We start from the raw sequence: 21481 nt of genomic DNA on the forward strand, positions 1-21481 counted from the left end.
AGTATGGGGGAGCGTGTCTACCTTTTATACCTGTGGGCGGAGACTCAGGTAAGGAGTGGCCTGTGGGTGGAGCTGGCCAGGTGGGTGTTAGTGTTAACCCCTGCACTACAGTACCACATCTAATCCCTGGCATGGGCAAAGCATTTACACTTGACACTAACGTGGTGGTTGGAATTAATAATCTAGACAGAAGACATCACAGAAGATACTATATGGAATATAAATATAAAGTCACTCGGGTGGTTTTTTATACACAGAAACATTTATTATTGATGGGGGCAGATGGTAATTGAAGATACCGAATATACTGTTGGAAGCAGAACTTGATGTTACCCTAACACGGGCGATGGAATTAATAATCTAGTTGAAAGACATTACAGAAGATACTATATGGATTACAAACTTAAAGTCATTTGAGGATTTTATTTATATATGGAAATATGTTTTAGTGGTGTGGGCAGAAGAACAAAGATATTAAAAATATTATGTATGGTAGACCTGTAGGAAAGTGGGTGGAGATAGGTTAGGTTACTGATTGTTAGCTTAGGAAAAGGGATGTTATGTTCAGATATTAATATACGTAAAAGATTTGAATTAAGAAATATATGTATGGGGGTGGAGGAAATGGGTAGATTATGAGTTGAATAAATGCCAGATTAGGATTTATTATATAATTTTACAGTTGAATGTTGCTCTGAAATGTATAGTATAGGGGGAATATAATAATAATGTTAGAAAGAAATGGTTAGCATATGGGGAGTGGTGTAAAAGGATGGTAAAGTAAAGTATTATATAATGTGATATCAGTTTGGATCTTATTTTGGAGAAGCCATTGGGGGAGGGGAGGGGGAGGGGAGGTTAGGGAGGAGGGGGGAAAAAGGGGGAAAAATCTGTATTTGAAAAACTTTTTCAATTAAAAAAAAAAAAGCCGCTGAGAGATCTAACAGGACCAAGACAGAGGAGCAACCCCTGTCCCGAGCCCTCCAGAGATCATCAACCAACGTGACCAATGCCGTTTCCGTGCTGTACCCAGGCCTGAAACCCGACTGGAACGGATCTAGATACAACGTTTCATCCAGGTACTGGGGAAGCTGTCGCGCAACCACACTCTCAACAACCTTCGCAACGAAGCGAAGGTTGGAGACTGGATGATAATTAGCCAATACTGCCGGGTCCAGGGAAGGCTTCTTGAGGAGAGGCCTCACCACCGCCTCCTTCAAGGCAGCAGGGAAGGTACCCTCACCCAATGAAGCATTTATAATCCCCTGGAGCCAGCCTTGCATCACCTCCCAGGAAGCCAGTACTAACCAGGAGGGACACGGGTCCAACAAACATGTGGTTGCGTTCAGTCTACCCAGAATCCTGTCCACGTCATCTGGGGTCACAGGATCAAACTCATCCCAGATAACATTCTCAAGACCTGCCTCCGTCACCCTCGCTGGACCCTACCCAGTCAGAGTCCAGACCTTCCCAAATCTGAGTGATTTTGTCATGCAGATATTGAACAAAGTCCTCGGCTCTTCCCTCCAAGGGGTCCTCCCGTGCTTCCTGGTGGAGCAGGGAGCGGGTCACCCTAAACAGGGCAGCCGGGCGATTATCTGATGATGCAATAAGAGCAGCAAAATGGGTACATTTTGCTGCTTTTATCGCCACTAGGTAATTCTTAATATGAGATCTTACCAGTGTCATAACAGAACCACAGAGCTGGAAGGAATCTTTGAGATCTTCTAGTCCAATCCCTTACTTGAGCAGGAGGCCCTGAAAAACCTGACACCCAAAAGAAAGAAATTGTACAATTTTTACAAAAATAAACATCCAGCAACTTTTGCTGCTGATGGCCAAACAGTCCCAATCAAATTAACATTGCTGAGCACATTGTAAGCCGCCCTGAGTCTTTGGAGAAGGGCGGCATATAAATCAAATTAAAAAAAAACAAAAACATGTTCCACTTTTTTTCTTTGATCCTTCCCATCTAAGACCATGACCTATTTGATGACAAAAAATCAGGCAAATTCTTTGTAGTCAAATTAAAGAGTCAATTTCTCAGCTGAAGTTACAATGGGACATTTGAAATGAAATTCAAGCCTTCTTTACATTCATCACTTTGGGCGTCAGGTGGATTTTCTTGTGCGCGATAAGATTGGAAGGTTTTCTGAAGCGCCGTTCACACTCAGGACACTTCCATGGTTTCTCCCCTGTGTGTATAAGCATATGATTTAGAAGGCTATCCTTAGTACTGAAATCTTTCCCACAGTCTGGGAACTCGTATGGTTTCTCTCCTGTGTGAGTCCTCTGGTGACTCACCAGCCAGGAATTCTAAAGAAAACGTTTCCCACAATCTGGACGGATACTGTATATGGTTTTTCCCTGGAGTGAGTCCTCTGGTGTGTCACCAGGTGGGAATTCTGACTGAAACTTTTCCCACAATAAGGACATTCAAAGGGTTTCTCTCCTGTGTGAGACCTCGTGTTTCACTAGCTGGGAAATATGATTGAAACTTTTTCTACAATCCAAACATTCAAATGGCTTTTTAACCATGTGGGTGCTCTGGTGTTTCACCAGGCTGAAATTCTCACTGAAACATTTTCCACAATCAGGACATTCAAATGGTTTCTCTCCTTTGTGAGTCCTCTGGTGTGTCACCAGGCTGGAATTGTGATTGAAACTTTCCCCAAAATCAGGACATTGATAGGGCTTCTTTCCTATGTGAGTCGTCTGGTGTATCACCAGGTTCGAATTTTGATTGAGACCCTTTTCAGAATTGGAGCATTCAAAAGGTTTCTCTCCTGTGCGAGTCCTCTGGTGGTTCATCAGGCTGTAATTGTGACTGAAACCTTTCCCACAGATAGGGCATTCAAAGGTTTCTCTCCTTCAAATGTTTTTTTTTTCACTGTGTGTGAGTGTTGTCTCATGAGATGGGAATTTCCAATGAAATTTTCACCCAATCTGGACACTCCTACGTGATGTGAGTCCTCTGATGTATCACCATCTTCCCATGCTCACTAAAGTATTTACCACATTAAGAGCACTTTTAAGACTTTTCTCCTGTGTGGATCTTCTTGTGCATAATCAGTTGTGATTTGCAATCTGTGCTTTTCCCACAACAGGGGTCTCTCTAGAGCTTTCCCAACACTTTCCCAACAATTCTCTTGTTGATTTGGGTCAAACACAAATTCTTAGAGTGCAAAGGCTTATCACCAAATACATAGCTCGTTTTGCTCATGGAAATCCTCAGCTCCAAATCTGGCAGAAAATACTGTCCACAACCACTCTGGTGACATTTCAATTCAAGCAGACCTCATTTACTGACGGCAATTTGGACTGGCATCTGCATCACTAAGCAGCCTGATCATGAGCGTGATGTCACATGAGAGTGCCAACTTACATGTGATCCTCTGCAGTTGTTAAGCAAATCACTGTGGATTGTTAAAGGGAATTTCAGATTCAAATTCGTGCTGGTATCTCCACTGACTTACTTGTCAGAAGCTAGTTGGGGAGATCATAAATGGGGATCATGCGTATGGGATACAGCAGCAATTGTATATGTGCACCAGTTGGCAGAACCCAAATTGGTCCATCTGTTTTTCCTGCACCTTCATAACCACAGCAACCACTGCTGACATGTGGTCACTGAACATGTGCTACGATGACCACAAATTTGTGGACCAGGTGTGCATCAGCCTTTACAGTGCTATAGTAACTTTGAAGGCTCAGGGAACAAATAGGCAAGTACTACCTACACAACTGAACATCCCAAAAGGTGCTCAATACTTCAATTGAACCTGGTTAATACATGGATGCACCACCAATAGGAAACACCATGCTTATTGGCAAGACATGGAAGTAAAAAAAACCAAGCAGAGCAACTACAGAGGGCCAGCAGAGGTGACAGTCTCCAGACCGCCTCTGATTAAGAAGAGCCGCTCGTCCACTCGAGCCACAGGGAGGGAGAGCAGACCGGAGGGAGGCACAGAGGTCAGCAAGGGTGCTTGAGAGGAAGCAGCTCCACCTCTCCACACAAGGAACAGCTGTGGAAGGGTGATTTTAACCAGATGATAAGTGAGTAATAAACAGATGCTACTTAAACCCTGCCTTGCTAGCGTGACTTGGTTCAGAACACTAATATAGCTCCCATCTTAAAAAAAGGGGAAACTTTTCACAAATCTACAAACCAATCAACCTGACATCAATGCCTGAGAAGATCCTGAAAAAGATAACCAAGCAACAGATCTACAAACACCTAGAAGCAAGCAAACTTATAACCAGAAGCCAACATGGGTTTTTCAAAAAAATATCATGCCAAACAAATCTTATTTCCTTCTTTGAGAAAATGTCTAAATAAACAGACCAGCAAAATGCTGTGGACATAGTATAATGGAATTTCAGTAAGGCATTTGATAAAGTAGAACACAATCAATGTCTTGGTAAAAAAGAAAATATGGGTTGGATAGCATCACCATTGGCTGACAAACCGCACTGAACAATCAATGGAATTACATCTACATGGAGGAAAGTAAGCAGTGGGGTAGAACCCCAAGGTTCTATCTTAGGCCCAGTATCCTTCAGTATCTTCATAAACAATTTTGATAAGTGAATAGAAGGGGAAATCATCAGATCTGGAGATGACACTAAACTGGCAGGAATAGCCAACACCCCAAAAGACAAACTCAAGATACAGAAGAATCTTGATCGATTTGAACACTGGGCCCTATGCAACAAAATGAAATTCAATGGAGAGGGGAAAAAATAGGTTTTACATTTAACCAAGAAAAACCAAATGGCAATTTAGGAACAACCTGGCTCAATAGCAGCAATTGTAAAATGGCTTTTGGATGTCCTAGTGGACAATCACCTAAATATGAGCCAACACTGTATTGCAGTGGCCAAAAAAGCCAAAACAATCCTAGGCTGCTTAAACAGAGGGCTAGAATCCAGATCATGTGACGTGTTAGTACCAATTTATAATCCTTTGGTAAGATCACACTTGGATTATTGCAACCAGTTTTGATCCCCACAATATTACAAAAAAAGGTGTTGAGACTCTATAAAGAGCACAGAGAAGAGCAGTAGGGATGATTAGAGGGCTGGAGGCTAAAACATACGGAGAAAGATTGCAGGAATTGGAAAGGAATTGTCTAGTGAAAGGAAGGACTAGAGGGTCACATGATGGCCGTCTTCCAATACTTGAGGAGTTGCTACAAAGAAGAGGATGGTTCAACCTATTCTTCCAAAGCACCTGAAGGCAGCACAAGAAACTGAATGGAAACTAATCAAGGAGAGAAGCAGCCTAGAACTAAGGAGAAATTTCCTGACACTGAAAACAGTTAACAGTCACAGTCACAGTCACAGTCACTCAACAGCACAGTCACTTAAGAGCACAGTCACTCAAGCTCTCATCATCTCTCAGTTGGATTACTACTACGCCCTCTACATGGGGCTGCCCTTGGGGTGCACCCGGAGGCTCCAGCTGGTCCAGAATGCAGCCGGGTGGGTTGTTACAGGAGCTTCCCGTTACTCCTGTGCAACACCTCTCCTGCGCGAGCTGTACTGGCTGCCGGTGGCCTTCCAGATCCGCTTCAAGGTGCTGGTACTTACCTATAAAGCCCTTCATGGCATGGGCCCGAGGTACTTGCAGGACCACCTCCTACCGGCCTCCCACCGCCCACTGCATTCTCATAAAGCTGCCCTCCTCCGGGTGCCGTCGGACAGACAATGTCGGCTGGCGACCCCCAGGATGAGGGCGTTCTCTGTGGCCGCACCAACCCTCTGGAATGGGTTACCCATCGAACTCCGGATGGCTCCTGATCTCCGCACTTTCCACGCTGGTCTGAAGACATGGCTTTTTCAGCAAATTCCCTGACCAACTATGAGGCTTTTAACTTCGGGGATTTTAAATTTGGATTGGTTTTTAGTATTTTATTGTTGTGGTTTTTATTGTGTGAGCTGCCCTGAGTCCTACGGGGGAAGGGTGGCATATAAATTTTAATAATAAATAAATAAATAAATAAATAAATAAACCAATTGAACGGTTTTCCTTCAAAAGTTGTGGGAAATCCATCAGTGCAGGCTTTTAAACAGACTGGCCAGCCATTTATCTGCAATGGGGTTGGGTCTCCTGCTTGAGCAAGGCGTCGGAATAGACCTGCAAGGTCCTTCCAGCTCTGTTACAAACCTCCAGTGACGGAGCAGCCACAACCTCTGGAGGGAAGCCATTCCCAAAGAATCAACCTCCACTTGAAAGAGGCTTTTTCAATCTTCCCACCAGCAGAAACTTGCAGCCACCAGTTTCCCAGCCTGCAGCACCAGTGGGCTTCCATTTGGGGAGGGAAGGAACCTGCAGCAGCAGCAGCTGAGAGGCTTCAGCCCAGTTGCTTCTCCGCTTCCAGGCCGTGGAGGGAACCGAACAGCCCGACTTGCTCCAGGACTCTCCTCCCACCTGCAGCCCTCAACTCACCTGCCAGCTGCTGCTTGGACCCCGGGAAGAGCACAAAAGCCGCTCTGCACACCACTTTCCTCCCATGAGTCATCCGGAAGTTCCTCTACACCGAGCAACATGATGGGACACTAATAGGCAGTGTCCCAGCCACCCTGGTCACTGAACCAGTGAGGCTTGAAATGCACCGTCACTGGCAGTTCATCCGATTAATAGCGGTGCCAAAAATGACAGAGTCCGTCATCCTGGGCCTAGCATGGCTGGACAAGTGGGGCCCTGCCATCACGTGGGAAGATGGCTATAGGAAGCTGAAGAACCGCAGCCCAGTCAGTCACTGGCATGGTCCCTGGATTGCCAGCAGGCATTCGAAATGCTGAAGAAACAGTTCACTGAGGAGCTGCAGGTCAGAGCCAAAGTGTACTTGCCAACAAAGTATCTAAAACTCAAAGTGCCCAGCAGAAAATTAGGTCCTAAGTTCAGAGGGCCTTTCCCGATAGTGATAAATCCTGTTACTGTTCAGCTTAGACTCAAAACGCTTGTTAGGGAAAGTGCACCCGGTGTTCCATAGCAGCTTGCTAAAAACCGCAGCAGGCTCTGAGCTAAGGCCAGTACACTGGGCCGCCCCAAGGCCTATTTTAGTACAAGGGGAAACCCATTATATGAGGTAAAAAAGATCTTAGACTCTCATTTGCAGCAGGGTCACTTGCAATACCTAGCCCACTGGAAGGGATACCCTTATCTGAAGCTACCTGGGTTAAGACCTGGGATGTAAAAGCAGACAGGTTGATTAAACAGTTTCATGACAAATATCCTAGTTAAGCCCAAGGGGCTACCTGGGGGGGGGTGTTGAAGGTGAAACTGGTAAACCTCTGATTTCTCTCTTTCAAGAGTTCCTTCTCAGCTGAGTGGGGGCAGCCTGTCAGCCCTGAAACCATTTTGGAAATCTTCAGGACCGCCACAGCAAGGCTGGTTGCTGCTGTGGGAATGAGAGGGGGAGGTAGAGATAACTGTGGGAAATTGTAGCCATAACAACATTCTTTCCCATGGGAACCAAGGACGTCCCCACCAGGTGATGTGAAGGCGTGGACCAAAGACAGCCAAAGGAGGACTGTGACGTGATTGGACCATATGATGGATGTGTGACCTGAGAGCAAGAATTTTGGGTTTTGATTTTGGTGGGAAAACCTCGGGTCCTTCAGAATCTGGTTTTCACCAGCTGTGCCAATATGACATTCCTAATAAACAATTACTTTGAGGAGAGTTCAGGCCTCAGAGTTTTGATTTGGTTGGGTCTGTTCCTTGGAACCCTGACATGTAGACCATCCCCTCTGATTCTTAGGTTGGCTTTACTTAATTTTGCTTGATATTTTTATATAGCCCTGAGGGAGATTCAGAGGCTTTGGGATCACTGGAAGGGTTTCCAATGTCTAACCATAATAAAACGAGACATGATAAAGATGTGCACCAACATGTGACACCAGGGAAAAAGGAAAACAATCAGTTAATATTAAGTATATTGAGCATTTTACTATTTTAAATTTTAGAAATTTGGCACCTATTTGAATTTGATAAGGTGGGTGACAGTGCTGGGCTAGGAGCAGGGAGATAGTTTGTGTTCTCTACTTATATAGATTGACAGATGATGCTGTTAATAGGGCTCTGCACTACATCCTACAACGTCTTAAATCTCCAAAGACCTACGCAAGGGTCCACTTTATAGACCTTATTTCAGCATTCAATACCATCATTCCGGACATACTTCTAAATAAACTAAACCAGTTAGCGGTACCTGAACACCCTTGTAAGTGGATCATAAGCTTCCTAACAGACAGGAAGCAGCAGGTGAAGCTAAGCAGAATCACATCAGATACCTGTACAATTATCACATGCTCCCCCCCCCAAGGATTTGTGCTCTCCCCATTTCTCTTCTCTCTATATACCAATGACTGCATCTCAAATGATCCATCGTTTAAACTACTGAAGTTTGGACTTCCTGTCTGGCTTCCGGCGCCGCCAGACGGTCCTCCGTGACCGCCGCCCCGTTACCTGTAAAGAGCCGCCTTTACACCTGAAAGGCGGCTCGAAAAACTCAATTTCCTGACGGAAATGTGAGTCTGAGCGGGCAAGGGCAGGTAGAGCCCCTGTGAAATCCCCAGAGTCTTTTTTTAACTCTTGGGGACGAGCAGGTTGAGGCTCCCTATTTCCCCTCACCGTCGCTCCGGGCATCGGGCGCACTCTGCCTTTTTGCAGAGCCAGGCGTTGGAATCGGATTAATTAATGAACCTAACAGATGGATTTATTAAAAAAGATGAGACTTGGACTTGGGACCCTAAACTGCAAGTATCCTTAATGAATTTATAAGCATTTTAAAGTGAAGGAGAAAAAAAAAAACTTTAAAATGGCGACCGCTGAGGCTTGGGAAGTAGAAGAAAGCCGAAAGTGAGAGTCCTTCCACAACAGATACAAAGTAGCGGAATATATATTGCTGGCTACAATTTGGAAGAAAATTAGTTATTTTAAGTTCCTCTCTTCTTGGAGATTTGTACTTGATCTTGTTTGGGGGGGGGGAAATAGAGTTTGCTGGAAGGATGGCGTTACTAATAAAGCCTGATAGACAAGAAGGGGGGGGTGCTCCCCCACTCACAACTGTTTGAACAAGCTCTGAGCCTACAGACTCTGCAGAATGGTTTTAATTTAAAAGAATTTATTCAGGAGGAAATGGCAAAATATCATGAGACTGTGAACCAGAAATTTGAAAACCTAAGGCAGGAAATTAAAGAAATGATACAACTAAAGTATGATATCTTGCAACAAAAGATTGTAACAGTGACTAATGGTTTTTCAGAAGTTGTTATAAAGTTGGATACAAATATTAAATTGCTAGAGTCTAAAATGGAGAAAATTGATAATTTGGACAATAAAATATTAAGAATTGAAAAGGATTTAATAAATATTCGAGACAATAGTTTAGAAGTAAAGTCTAAAGAGGAAGCTGGTCACGAGACTTATAATGCAGAAGATATAAAGCAAGGAATTGAAAGAGAAATTGTAATGATGCAATACAGGATTACAGAATTTGCGATCAGAATCAGAGGCTTACAGGAAAATAACAGTGATGACCTAAGAAAAACATCTGCTCAAGTTCTGGCTGGGATCTTAAAGGTTCATCCTGAGGAGGTATTCAGTAAAATTGATAAGGCCTATAGAGTAAATTCCTGGATTGCAAAGCAAAGGCAACTGCCTAGAGATGTGGTGATTTACTTTACAGATAAAGATATAAGAAATGATATTGTGCAAAAATCCTTTAATTCTACTCTACAACTGTATGGGAGAAAAATTTGGATATATAAAGAATTGCCGCCTAAGATGTTAAGAGATAGAAAGAAATTTGGACCTTTGGTGACTGAGTTAAGAAGACAAAATATTTTATTCAGGTGGGATGTCCCAGTGGGTATAATATTGAGATATCAAGGAGTAAGATATCAGTTAAATACTGTTGAAAAAGCGGAAGAATTTTACTATAAGGTACTTAAAAAGCAAAATCAACAAGAGACAGAAATTCAAGAAAAGCAGAAGGAGATGGAAATAATGAAGAAACAACAAGTTAAAGAGGTCTCCACAGATGAGCCGCTTTTGGATTCTCTTTCAGAGGTCTCAGATGGATTATTTAATATAAGAGAGGCAGTTCCGGACTCTAATGCAATGATTTATCAAGCCACAAACCAGCATGGAAGTCAATCAGTCGATATACAATTTACAGAACCAGAAAGATTTCAGCCACAAAAGCAAATCCAACAGGATCAAGTTATAGATCAGCATGAAAACCAAATAGTCGATACACAATCTACAGAAAGGAATTTAGGATGGAGATCCAACCCACAAAAAGTCAAGAAAAGAAGTAGGTCTCACAAAAACAAAAACTTTTAAACTAAACAACAGCGTAATGCCAGTTACTTATGAGAGGACTGAATATACGAAAAGATAATGGGCAAAGTATTGGTTTATTTTATCCTGAGGATAGGGGAGATCTCTGCAGTGCTGAATTTTTTGGGATGTGAAAAAGGCCTTAAATTGAATGGTTGGAAATATCTTGTTTGTTTTTTGGATTTCTTGATAAATATATCACGTGTATGCTGAGTTACATGGCAAGAGATCTACTGGATTGGGGCACGTAGAAGATCTGGTTGTTACCCTATTATGGTGGTTGGAATTAATAATCTGGATAAAAGACACCTCTATAGACATTATATGGAATATAAATATAAAGTCACTCGGGTGGTTGTCGTGTTTTTTTCTTTTTTTTCTTTTTCCAATATGAAGATATTTGTTAGTGATGGGGGCAGATGGTAATTGAAGATACTGAAAATACTGTTGGAATTAGGATGCGATGTTACCCTAACACGGGCGATGGAGTTTATCATCCAGTTGAAAGACATTACAGAAGATATTATATGGATTACAAGCCTAAAGTTTTTTTCTTTTAGGATTTTATTTACACAAGGGAATATTTTTCTAGTGGAGTGGGTAGAAGAATAAAGATATTAAGAACAATTATGGTAGTTTTGTAGGAAAGTGGGTGGAGATAGGTTAGGTTATTGATTGTTTAGTTTAAAGAAAAGGGATATTATGTTTAGATGTGAATATATGTAAAAGATTTGAGTTAAGAGATATAATGATGGGGGGGAAGGAAATGGGTAGCTGAACTGAATAAATGTTAAATTAGGATTTATTGTATAGTCTTAGAGTGGAAGTATGTTTTGAAATGTTATATCGTATGGGGGGTAGTAAAAGGGTAGATCATGAGCAGAAATTGTTAAATTGGGAGACATAATAATATTATTATGTTAAATTAGGAGTTATTAGACAATGTTATAATAGAATGTCACTTTGAAATGTATATTATAGTATAGTAAAAGGGGGATATGATAATTTTATTAGAAAGAAAGGGTCAGCATATGGAGATGGAGTAAGTGGATGGTAAAGTATGATATAATCTGTTATGAATTTGGGTTTTATTATGAAGAAGTCAAAGGGGAAGGGGAGGGTGAGGGGGGTTAGGGAGGAGGGGGGGAAAAAGGGGGAAAATTTGTATTTGAAAAACTTTTTCAATAAAAAAAAATAAACTACTGAAGTTTGCAGATGATACAACAGAGATTGGTCTCATTCGAGACAATGATGAATCTGCATAAAGACGGGAGGTTGAACAACTAGCCTTGTGGTGTGACTGGAACAACCTATAACTGAACACACTCAAAACCGTAGAAATGGTGGTAGACTTTAGTAGAAACCCTACCATACTTCCACCTCTCACAATACTAGACAACACAGTATCAACAGTAGAGACCTTCAAATTTCTAGGTTCTATCATATCTCAAGACCTAAAATGGACACCTATCATCAAAAAAGCACAACAAAGAATGTTCTTTCTGTGCCAACTCAGGAAGCTCAAACTGCCCAAGGAACTGCTGATACAGTTCTAAAAAGGAATTATTGAGTGTCTCTTCTGCACCTCTATAACTGTCTGGTTTGAATCTGCAACCCAACAAGACAGACACAGACTTCAGAGGATAATTAGAACTGCAGAAAAAACAATTACTACCAACCTGCCTTCCATTGAGGACCTGTATACTGCATGAGTCAAAAAGAGACTGTCAAAATATTTACAGACCCCTAAACTGTTTTATCTCCTACCCTGAAAATGACGCTATAGAGCACTGCACACCAGAACAACTAGACACAAGAACAGTTTTTTACTGAAGGCCATCACTCTGCTAAACAAATAATTCCCTCAACACTGTCAAACTATTTACTAAGTCTGAATTACTATTACTATTAATCTTCCCATTGTTCCTATCACCCATCTCCTCCCACTTATGACTGTATGACTGTTACTTTGTGGCTTGTATCCTTACAATTTATATTGTTTCCTACTATGATTTGATTACTTATTTCTACCCTATGACTATCATTAAGTATTGTTCCTTGTGATTCTTGACAAATGTATCTTGTCTTTTTATGTACACTGAGAGCATATGCACCAAAGACAAATTCCTTGTGTCCAATCACACTTGGCCAATAAAGAATTCATTTCCATTCAATCCTATCCTATCGTATCCTATTCTCAGTCATGGAAAGTCCCCAGTGATTATCCAGAAAGATCATTGAGTTACATCTTGGTTTCTCCACATGCCAGTCCTGATCTGCTCCTGATCACCGAGTATCCTTCAAAGGGATCAGATGCAATGTGACCTACTAAAAAACATTGTAACCTGTCTTTTTGAATCTTGTGGGTCAAATGAATGATCTTGGAATTCTTTGGTGTCTTCCAATCCCAGCAAAATCAAGATAATCCATCTGCATAGCTAAAATATCACTTTCACTGCTACAAATAATGTTCCCCTTTGATTGAAGGAATTTTTTAAACAAATTAAGGAGTCCTGGGAGAGAAATGAAAGAACAGGAAAGGTCTCCCATGTGTTGGCAAGAGAGCTTTGCATTACATTGTCCCAATGTTTACAGAAATGCTGACACTTTCCTTTCCCCACCTCAAAATCTTTGGGAGGTCTGCGGGCTGCTCTAATACAAATTTATCCCTGTAACAAAAATAGCTAACACTATTAGTTAACACTAAAGAAATCCCCTGAATCAACCGATCTAGAGCAGTGATTCTCAGCTGGGGGTTCCTTTTGAATTTGCTGACCACCAGCGAGTGGGAGAAAGCAATTTCACAGAGGAGGGGATGGAGAGGGCTGTGGGATGAATTCACACCCATTCCCAGACCCCCTTGGGATCAACCTGAAGCCCTCCCCTGCCTCCTCAGGCGGTGGAGCGTGTGGGGGGGATGCTTTTCAAGAAGTCACAAGGAGGGCTGAGAGCTGGTTTCTGTCCCACAAGTAAGATTTGGTCCAGAACCAACCCCAACATGAAGGTCTTTTATTTGCTCCTTGTCTTTGCATTTTTAACAGGTAATAAATTAAATTTCTGATGCTGTAAAAATAGCTCATAACTCACCTTTCTAGACAGCTATCATCATGTCTAAAAGCAAGATACTCTTCTCCATCTTTTGTCTGGAGTACCATTTAATCCAGAGCCTTTGAATTCCAGAAGTCCAAGTTTAAAGAATAGACTTCTGGAATTAAAGCTCCATTTTTTAGCTAAAATTTAATTCACACCCATTAATTTTGCTTGAGCAGTGTGATCCTCCAAAGGTCTGAAAAATATATCATTGATTTTCCTTTGACATTTAAACTAGATAACCAATGTAAAAAAGTGCATCAAGGAAGGACTGGAAAGCCAATTCATACTGAACTGTATTGGGTTTTCTGTTGTTATTTGAATAAAAGGAAAAGAAATCAAATAGTGGTACCTAGTGCGGAAAAAGAGATGAAATAATGGGTCATTCTCAACACTTGAATTCTCTACACTTAAAATATCTAGAAATTATTATGGTTAAGTGAGTTTTGCCCCATTTTACAATTTTTCTTGCTATAGTTCAAATCAAAGTTCAAATCAAAGATTTGATAGTTCAAATCAAAGATCAAATCAAAGATTTGATAGTTCAAATCAGAGGTTTGATAGTTCAAATCAAAGATTTCTGAGACCAATGTTGAATATTTCAGTAGCCACCAATCCCAGTCTTAAAATGAGTTTAAAATCAGCGGAAGTCACTGATAACAATTAACTACTAGCTACTGATTATGAGTCCAGTCCTGCCTTCCTTTTCCTTCTGTCAAAGTTTTGCAAGTACTTTTTCCAGGTATATGTTTTATTCCAAAGTATACAAACCATTATTGTTAGGGAAAAAATGGGTCTTCCAAGCAATTTTAAAAGACACTGTCAGAATGACTCTGCTCTCAGCCCCCCTTGTGGCTCCTTGAAAAGCATCCCACCCCCACATATGGAAATGAAAAGAATAAGCTTAAAAATCCTAGCCTTTTAGCATTGAAAATATGGATAATTGGGAGGATGAATATGAGTCACTAAGGAAGATGTTTCAAAAAGTAAGGGAAGCATTTAAGGGAAATAAAGAAGCAGAGAATTGGTTAGCTTGCAAAAAAAAGAGAAAAGATGAATGAGAAGAAAGAGAAACAAGGAGATAATATTGAAAAGGAAATAATTGGGAAAAAAAGATAAAGATGATCACACTGGGTTTAATAGTGATAGAATAAAAATGGATATGGGAAAATACATCTCAAATATGAAGAAAAGAGAAATAAATGGGGTAAGATTGAGAATGAAAATAATAGAGTTAAAATTAAAGGAAAAAGGCTGAAGGGGAGATATAAGAACAGGAAAAAGAAGGTAAAGAAATGGAAGAAAGGGAGGAAAACATCAAGAAAGAGAACTGTGGAGAGACTAAGAAAATGGTTAAGAGTCAGTGAAAACGTAAATTTGTTAATAAAGAGAAGGATGCTAGTTGTAGAAATTATGTGTGAAAATGCTGTTAATGAAAAATAGAACAATGTTATCCAAGCTACAACTTAATCCTTTTTACTTTCACCACCATACACCATTAAAGGTATTTCAATTGTTACAGTTTATACTTATTTATATTTCTAAAAAAAAGAAAAAAGAAAACTTATCATTGTCTAGATTTCAAAAATACAAAGACAAATATTCCAATTATTATTCATTTCATTTTTACAATCATGATTTCCCATTTATTTCTTACTACTATTCATATTTCAATTCTAAATATGTATAACATCTTTCTCATTCATTTCTTTTTCTTTTTCTCCCTTCCCATTTTTATTTTTGCCTTTTTCTTTCTCTTTTTTTTCTTTTGTGTTTTCAAATCTTGAACTCTCCTCTCTTGCCCTAAATTTCCCATTGTTTGCACCTGCCTTTTTTAGTGAGGAAAAAGAAGAAAAAGAATTCTCCCTCTGCCTCTGCCTAATATTTCCTTGCAGCAAACAGCAAACAGCCTGCTTTACTTTCAGTTTCGTTTTCAGCATAGCTTGATTAGCACAAGAGGAAAAAAAATCTGCTCCAACACTCTTTGCAGCAAGCAGCAGAGCCCTGCACAAGACAGCTGAGAGAGTCTGGACGCCAATCTAATCAACCTGTGCTAATTAGCCTGTGCTGAAGCTGAAAGCAGCTGTTTTTTCTTGCTGTTTGCTTGCAAGGAGGTAACTGCTGCGAGGCACAGGCCAAAGGGTGGGGGCCACCCTCCTTGCCACTTAGCGCCCCCCTGCCGCCCCCTTTTGCCTCTAGCGCCCCCCTGCCAGCCCCCTTGCATCTTACTGCCCCCCTAAGTCATCCCACCGCCCCCCACTTTGGTATGGCCCCTTTGGGAACCACTGCTTTAAGTCATCTTTCATCACTTTGGAAAATCCATGCGCATTTTCTTGTGTGCAATAAGAGTGGAATGTTTCCTGAAGCACCGTCCACTCTTGGGGCACTTAAATGGTTTCTCCCGTGTGATTTAACATGATTTAAAAGGCTAGTCTTAGTAGTGAAATCTTTCCCACAATCTGGGCACTCGTATATTTTCTCTCCTGTGTGAGTCCTCAGGTGTCTCACCAGGCTGGAATTGCGACTGAAACTTTTCCCACAATCAGGACATTCAAATGGTTTCTCTCCTGTGTGAGTCCTCTGGTGTCTCACCAGCTCAGAATTCCAAAGGAAGCTTTTCCCACAATCAGGACATTCAAATTGTTTCTCTCCTGTGTGAGTCCTCTGGTGTGTCACCAGGTTGAAATTGTGACTGAAACTTTTCCCACAATCAGGACATTCAAATGGTTTCTCTCCTGTGTGAGTCTTCTGGTGTTTCACCAGGGTGGAATTTTTAGTGAACCTTTTCCCACAATCAGGACATTCAAATGGTTTCTCTCCTGTGTGAGTCCTCTGGTGACTCACCAGCTCAGAATTCCAAAGGAAGCTTTTCCCACAATCAGGACATTCAAATGGTTTCTCTCCTGTGTGAGTCTTCTGGTGTGCCACCAGATTGGAATTCTGACTGAAACTTTTCCCACAATCAGGACATTCAAATGGTTTCTCTCCTGTGTGAGTCCTCTGGTGTATCACCAGCTCAGAATTGTGACTGAAACTTTTCCCACAATCAGGACATTCAAATGGTTTCTCTCCTGTGTGATTCCTCTGGTGTCTTACCAGCTCAGAATTCCAAAGGAAGCTTTTCCCACAATCAGGACATTCAAATGGTTTCTCTCCTGTGTGAGTCCTCTGATGTGCCACCAGATTGGAATTCTGACTGAAACTTTTCCCACAATCAGGACATTCAAATGGTTTCTCTCCTGTGTGAGTTCTCTGGTGTGACACCAGATTGTAATTTTTACTGAACCTTTTCCCACAATCTGGACATTCAAATGGTTTCTCTCCTGTGTGAGTCTTCTGGTGTGCCACCAGATTGAAATTCTGACTGAAACTTTTCCCACAATCAGAACATTCAAATGGTTTCTCTCCTGTGTGAGTCCTCTGGTGTTTCACCAGGGTGGAATTGTTACTGAAACTCTTCCCACAATCAGGACATTCAAATGGTTTCTCTCCTGTGTGAGTCCTCTGATGTGCCACCAGATTGGAATTCTGACTGAAACTTTTCCCACAATCAGGACATTCAAATGGTTTCTCTCCTGTGTGAGTCCTCTGGTGTTTCACCAGGGTGGAATTGTTACTGAACCTTTTCCCACAATCAGGACATTCAAATGGTTTCTCTCCTGTGTGAGTCCTCTGGTGTCTCACCAGCTCAGAATTCCAAAGGAAGCTTTTCCCACAATCAGGACATTCAAATGGTTTCTCTCCTGTGTGAGTCTTCTGGTGTGCCACCAGATTGGAATTCTGACTGAAACTTTTCCCACAATCAGGACATTCAAATGGTTTCTCTCCTGTGTGAGTCCTCTGGTGTATCACCAGCTCAGAATTGCGACTGAAACTTTTCCCACAATCAGGACATTCAAATGGTTTCTCTCCTGTGTGATTCCTCTGGTGTCTCACCAGCTCAGAATTCCAAAGGAAGCTTTTCCCACAATCAGGACATTCAAATGGTTTCTCTCCTGTGTGAGTCCTCTGATGTGCCACCAGATTGGAATTCTGACTGAAACTTTTCCCACAATCAGGACATTCAAATGGTTTCTCTCCTGTGTGAGTCCTCTGATGTGACACCAGATTGGAATTTTTACTGAACCTTTTCCAACAATCTGGACATTCAAATGGTTTCTCTCCCCTATGAGTCCTCTGGTGTGTCACCACCTTATAATTCTGACTGAAACTTTTCCCATAATCAGGACATTGAAAGGATTTCTCTTCTGTATGAGTCCTCTGGTGTGTCACCAGGCTCGAATTCTGACTGAAACGTTTCCCACAATCAGGACATTGAAAGGATTTCTCTCCTGTGTGAGTCTTCTGGTGTGTCACCAGATTGGAATTTGTACTGAACCTTTTCTCACAATCAGGACATTCAAATGGTTTCTCTCCTGTGTGACTCCTCTGGTGTGTCACCAGGCTGGAATTTTGACTGAAACTTTTCCTACAATCAGGACATTCAAATGGTTTCTCACCTGTGTGAGTTCTCTGGTGTGCCAGCAGGCTGGAATTGCGACTGAAACCTTTCCCACAGATAGGGCATTGAAAGGGTTTCTCTCCTGTGTGAGTCCTTTGTTGTCTCATGAGATGGTAATTTCCAATGAAACTTTCACACAATTTGGACACTCTTATGTGATGGGCGTCCTGTGATGTATCACCATGTTGCCATGCTCACTAATGTATTCACATTGGGAGCACTCGTATGGCTTCTCTCCTGTGTGGGTCGTTATATGTACCACAAGGAAGCTGCTCTGACCAAACCTTTTGCCATATTCAGATAATTTGTATGGCTTTTCTACAGTTGGGATCTTCTTGTTTAATCAGCTATGATTTGCAATCTGTGTTTTTTCTTCAATAGGCAGATCTATGGAGCTTTTCCACAACTGATATTCTTGAGGTCAAAAATATGTGTGATCTATTGTTTAGATCTACTATTGTTTAGTAGTGTTTTGATTACAGCTGCTTGCTTCTTCCCAGAGCAAGGCCTGTATCATTGTCTGTCCTATGTGCCCTGCCCAATAAGACCTTTTCCTTCCCCCTAACTTCCAGATATTTCCATCTTTTTCTGAGTGAAAAATAACCTTCCTTGATCTTTCATGCAATGTGTCCTTGAGTTTCGTATCCTCTACTTTTTCCAGCTCAAAATCTCATGTTAATTTTCTCTCTGTTCTCTATTAGCTGCTGCAGAAGGAGAATTGTGTGGTTTTCTGAAGGAACTGGAATATATTTTGATTTCTGGCTCAATTTTATTTCCTTTTCAACGTTGCTTGTTATTCTCAATTGTCCAGAGTGCTCTTTTTGCCATCCTCTTTGTCTATAAGTTTCAAAGAAAAGTGTAAATTTAATTGTGTATAAAATGGTTACATAAGATGTGAAAAAAAATACAACAAATAAGCAAACATGCCACAATGCCAGAATAATCTCTTACATTAATTATGATTCATTTGACACATGGAAGAGTACCAAGATATCTATTCAACCATGAAATTATGTTGTTGACTTGGGTCTATCATAAATTCTTGGCACTGCAAAGGGTTATCCTCAAATATATCTGGATGTACTGACGATAGATTATATAATTGCAGATATATGCATACAGAAAGAAATACAGATAGAAACACCTAGAAATGATATATGTGGAAGCTCCATGAGTTTTCAGCCTGACAAAATGTCCCAAAATGGTTAATCTCAAACCTTCTGAGTTAAATTTAGAGATGTGGGGGCTTTAACTGAGGAAATGATGCCAAAAGCCTCTGCAAGATTTGAAGCACCAGTTTTGCTCATGAAAGTCCTCAGCTGCAAATAAGAGAAGAAAATGCTGTCTACAACCCCTTCTGGTGGCATCCCAATTCAAGCAATCCTGACTTACTGAGTGCAGTTGGGACTGGCTTCTGTGTCACTAAGCAGCCGGTCATGAAGCATGATGTCACATGACAGTGCCAACTTGCAAATTTTTACTAGCAGAGAGAAAATAATAAGGGAGATGGGGTTGAAGTTGCAGATAAATAGGGGGAAGAGTGACCATGTGCATACTGGAATTCATTATAATGCAGACACAAGCAATAGAGTAAAATCTTAGACTTTAAAGCAGCTGATTTAACAAACCAAGAGACAGCTTGGGAAGGATTCCATGGATGAAAATCTTATACAAGAGCCTTGGTGGCGCAGCAGACTAAAGTGCTGTTAACTAGCACCAGCTGCCTGCAATTACTGCAAATTAAAATCTCACCAGGCTCAAGGTTGACTCAGCCTTCCATCCTTTCGAGGTAGGTAAAATAAGGACCTGGATTGTGGGGGCAATAAGCTAACTTTGTATAAAAAAGAACACCGCTTGGGGGGGGGGTGCGAAAGCCCTACTAAGCAGGTATATACAAAAGTATGAAGGCTATTGCTTAACGCATTGTAAGTCGCCCTGAGTCTCCGGAGAAGGGCAGCATATAAATCGAACCAATCAATCAATCAATCAATCAATCAATCAATCAATCAATGGGAAAACAACTCAAGAAGCCTGAGAAACTCTGGCTGCCTAAACAGAGGGATAGAATCGAGATCACATGAAGTATTAGTACCAATTTATAATGCTTTAAATTAAGATCACGCTTGGATTACTTCAACCACTTTTCATCACCACAATATAAAAAAGGCATCCAGACTCTATAAAGAGCGCAGAGAAGAGCAGAAGGGATAATTAGTGGGTTGCAGTAATTGGGAATGAATCGTCTAGTGAAAGGAAGGACTAGGGGTGACATGATAGCAGTGTTCCAATACTTGGAGGGTCAACTTCTTTTCCAAAGCACCAGAAGGACAAGACAAGAAGCAATGCATGGAAACTAATCAAGGAGAGAAAAACACCTGGAATTAAGGAAAAATCCCATCAGTGAGAACAATTAGCCAGTGGAAGGGAATGGCTGCAATTTTCTGCTGCCTGGAAGACTGAAAAAGTCTCTTTTGAGTGAAGGTTGATTCTTCGGGAATGGCTTCCCTCCAGAGGTTGTGGGGGCTCCATTGCTGGTGGCTTTTAAACCGACGGGACAGCCATTTGTCTGAGACGTCATTAAGACCTCCAAGGTTTCTTCCAGCTCTCTTCCAAACCTCCAGTGACGGAGCTCCCTCTGGAGGGAAACCAGCCCCAAAGGCTCAACCTGCATTGGAAGGAGGCTTTTTCAAGCTTCCCACCAGCAGAAATTGCAGCCCCCAGTTTCCCAGCCTGCAGCACCAGTGGGCTTCCATTTGGGGAGGGAAGGAACCTGCAGCAGCCGCAGCTGAGAGGCTTCAGCCCAGTTGCTTCTCCGCTTCCAGCCCAAGTTGCTCCCGGACTCTCCTCCCACCTGCTGCCCTCCACTCACCTGCCAGCTGCTGCTTCCACCATGGAAACAGCACAAAAGCCGCTCTGCACACCAACTTCCTCCCATCAGCCATCCGGAAGAGGAAGTTCCTCTCCTCCCAGCCTTTCTAGCAATGCAGTACTTGATGATTTTAACTCCTTAAACACAACCACAGGCGCCGCCTGCTGTACTGTCCGCTTTCTAGCCACTGGTGTTGCCTGTTTCAGCGCCATCTCCAGACAGGCAGAAAAACGCGCTTGTCCCCTCTCTTATCTAAGGCGGTTGCAAGAGGTTTTCACTGATTAAATGCTACCGTCATTTTTGACTTCTGGCAACTGACCCAAACAAAAGAGTGAAATGTGATACCTCTAAACTTACGAAGATTAGCTACGTGCTGAGCCATGAAAGTTCATGACATTTTATTTTATTTTATTTTATTTGTCAATCATATATAAGAAAACATATAAAAGCATAAACGTAATTGGAATACATGAAAAGAATAAGAGTAAAAAGGGACATTAGGACAGGGAAGATGGTGCGCTTATGCCTTACAGACCTCTTAGGAATGGGGTGAGGTCAACAGTAGACAGTCTAAGGTTAAAGTTTTGGGGGTTTGGGGAAGAAACCAGAGAGTCTGCTAGTGCATTCCACACATTGACCAGTCTGTTGCTGAAGTCGTATTTTC

The 21481-nt window shown here is 41.6% G+C and overlaps 1 protein-coding gene across 2 annotated transcripts; it reads right to left on the reverse strand.

Moving 5' to 3' along the window:
* Positions 1–243: 243 nt before the first annotated feature.
* Positions 244–21161, reverse strand: LOC132710048 (uncharacterized). 2 transcript variants are annotated; one of them, XM_060685432.2, is made up of 2 exons: positions 20818–21161; positions 244–18785 (listed from the first exon to the last, which is right to left on the reverse strand). In XM_060685432.2, the coding sequence occupies exon 2, from the start codon at positions 18053–18055 to the stop codon at positions 15743–15745; it is 2313 nt and encodes a 770-aa protein (XP_060541415.1). In that variant the 5' UTR covers positions 18056–18785; positions 20818–21161; the 3' UTR covers positions 244–15742. The 2 variants fall into 2 exon arrangements, with proteins under 2 accessions (XP_060541415.1, XP_060541416.1); XM_060685433.2 differs by having other exon boundaries at positions 19341–21161.
* Between the last annotated feature and the right edge of the window lie 320 nt (positions 21162–21481).

This window comes from Pantherophis guttatus, chromosome 2 (genome assembly GCF_059756535.1).
Source record: "Pantherophis guttatus breed Tessera chromosome 2, ASM5975653v1, whole genome shotgun sequence".
In the NCBI taxonomy this organism is placed as follows: domain Eukaryota; kingdom Metazoa; phylum Chordata; class Lepidosauria; order Squamata; family Colubridae; genus Pantherophis; species Pantherophis guttatus.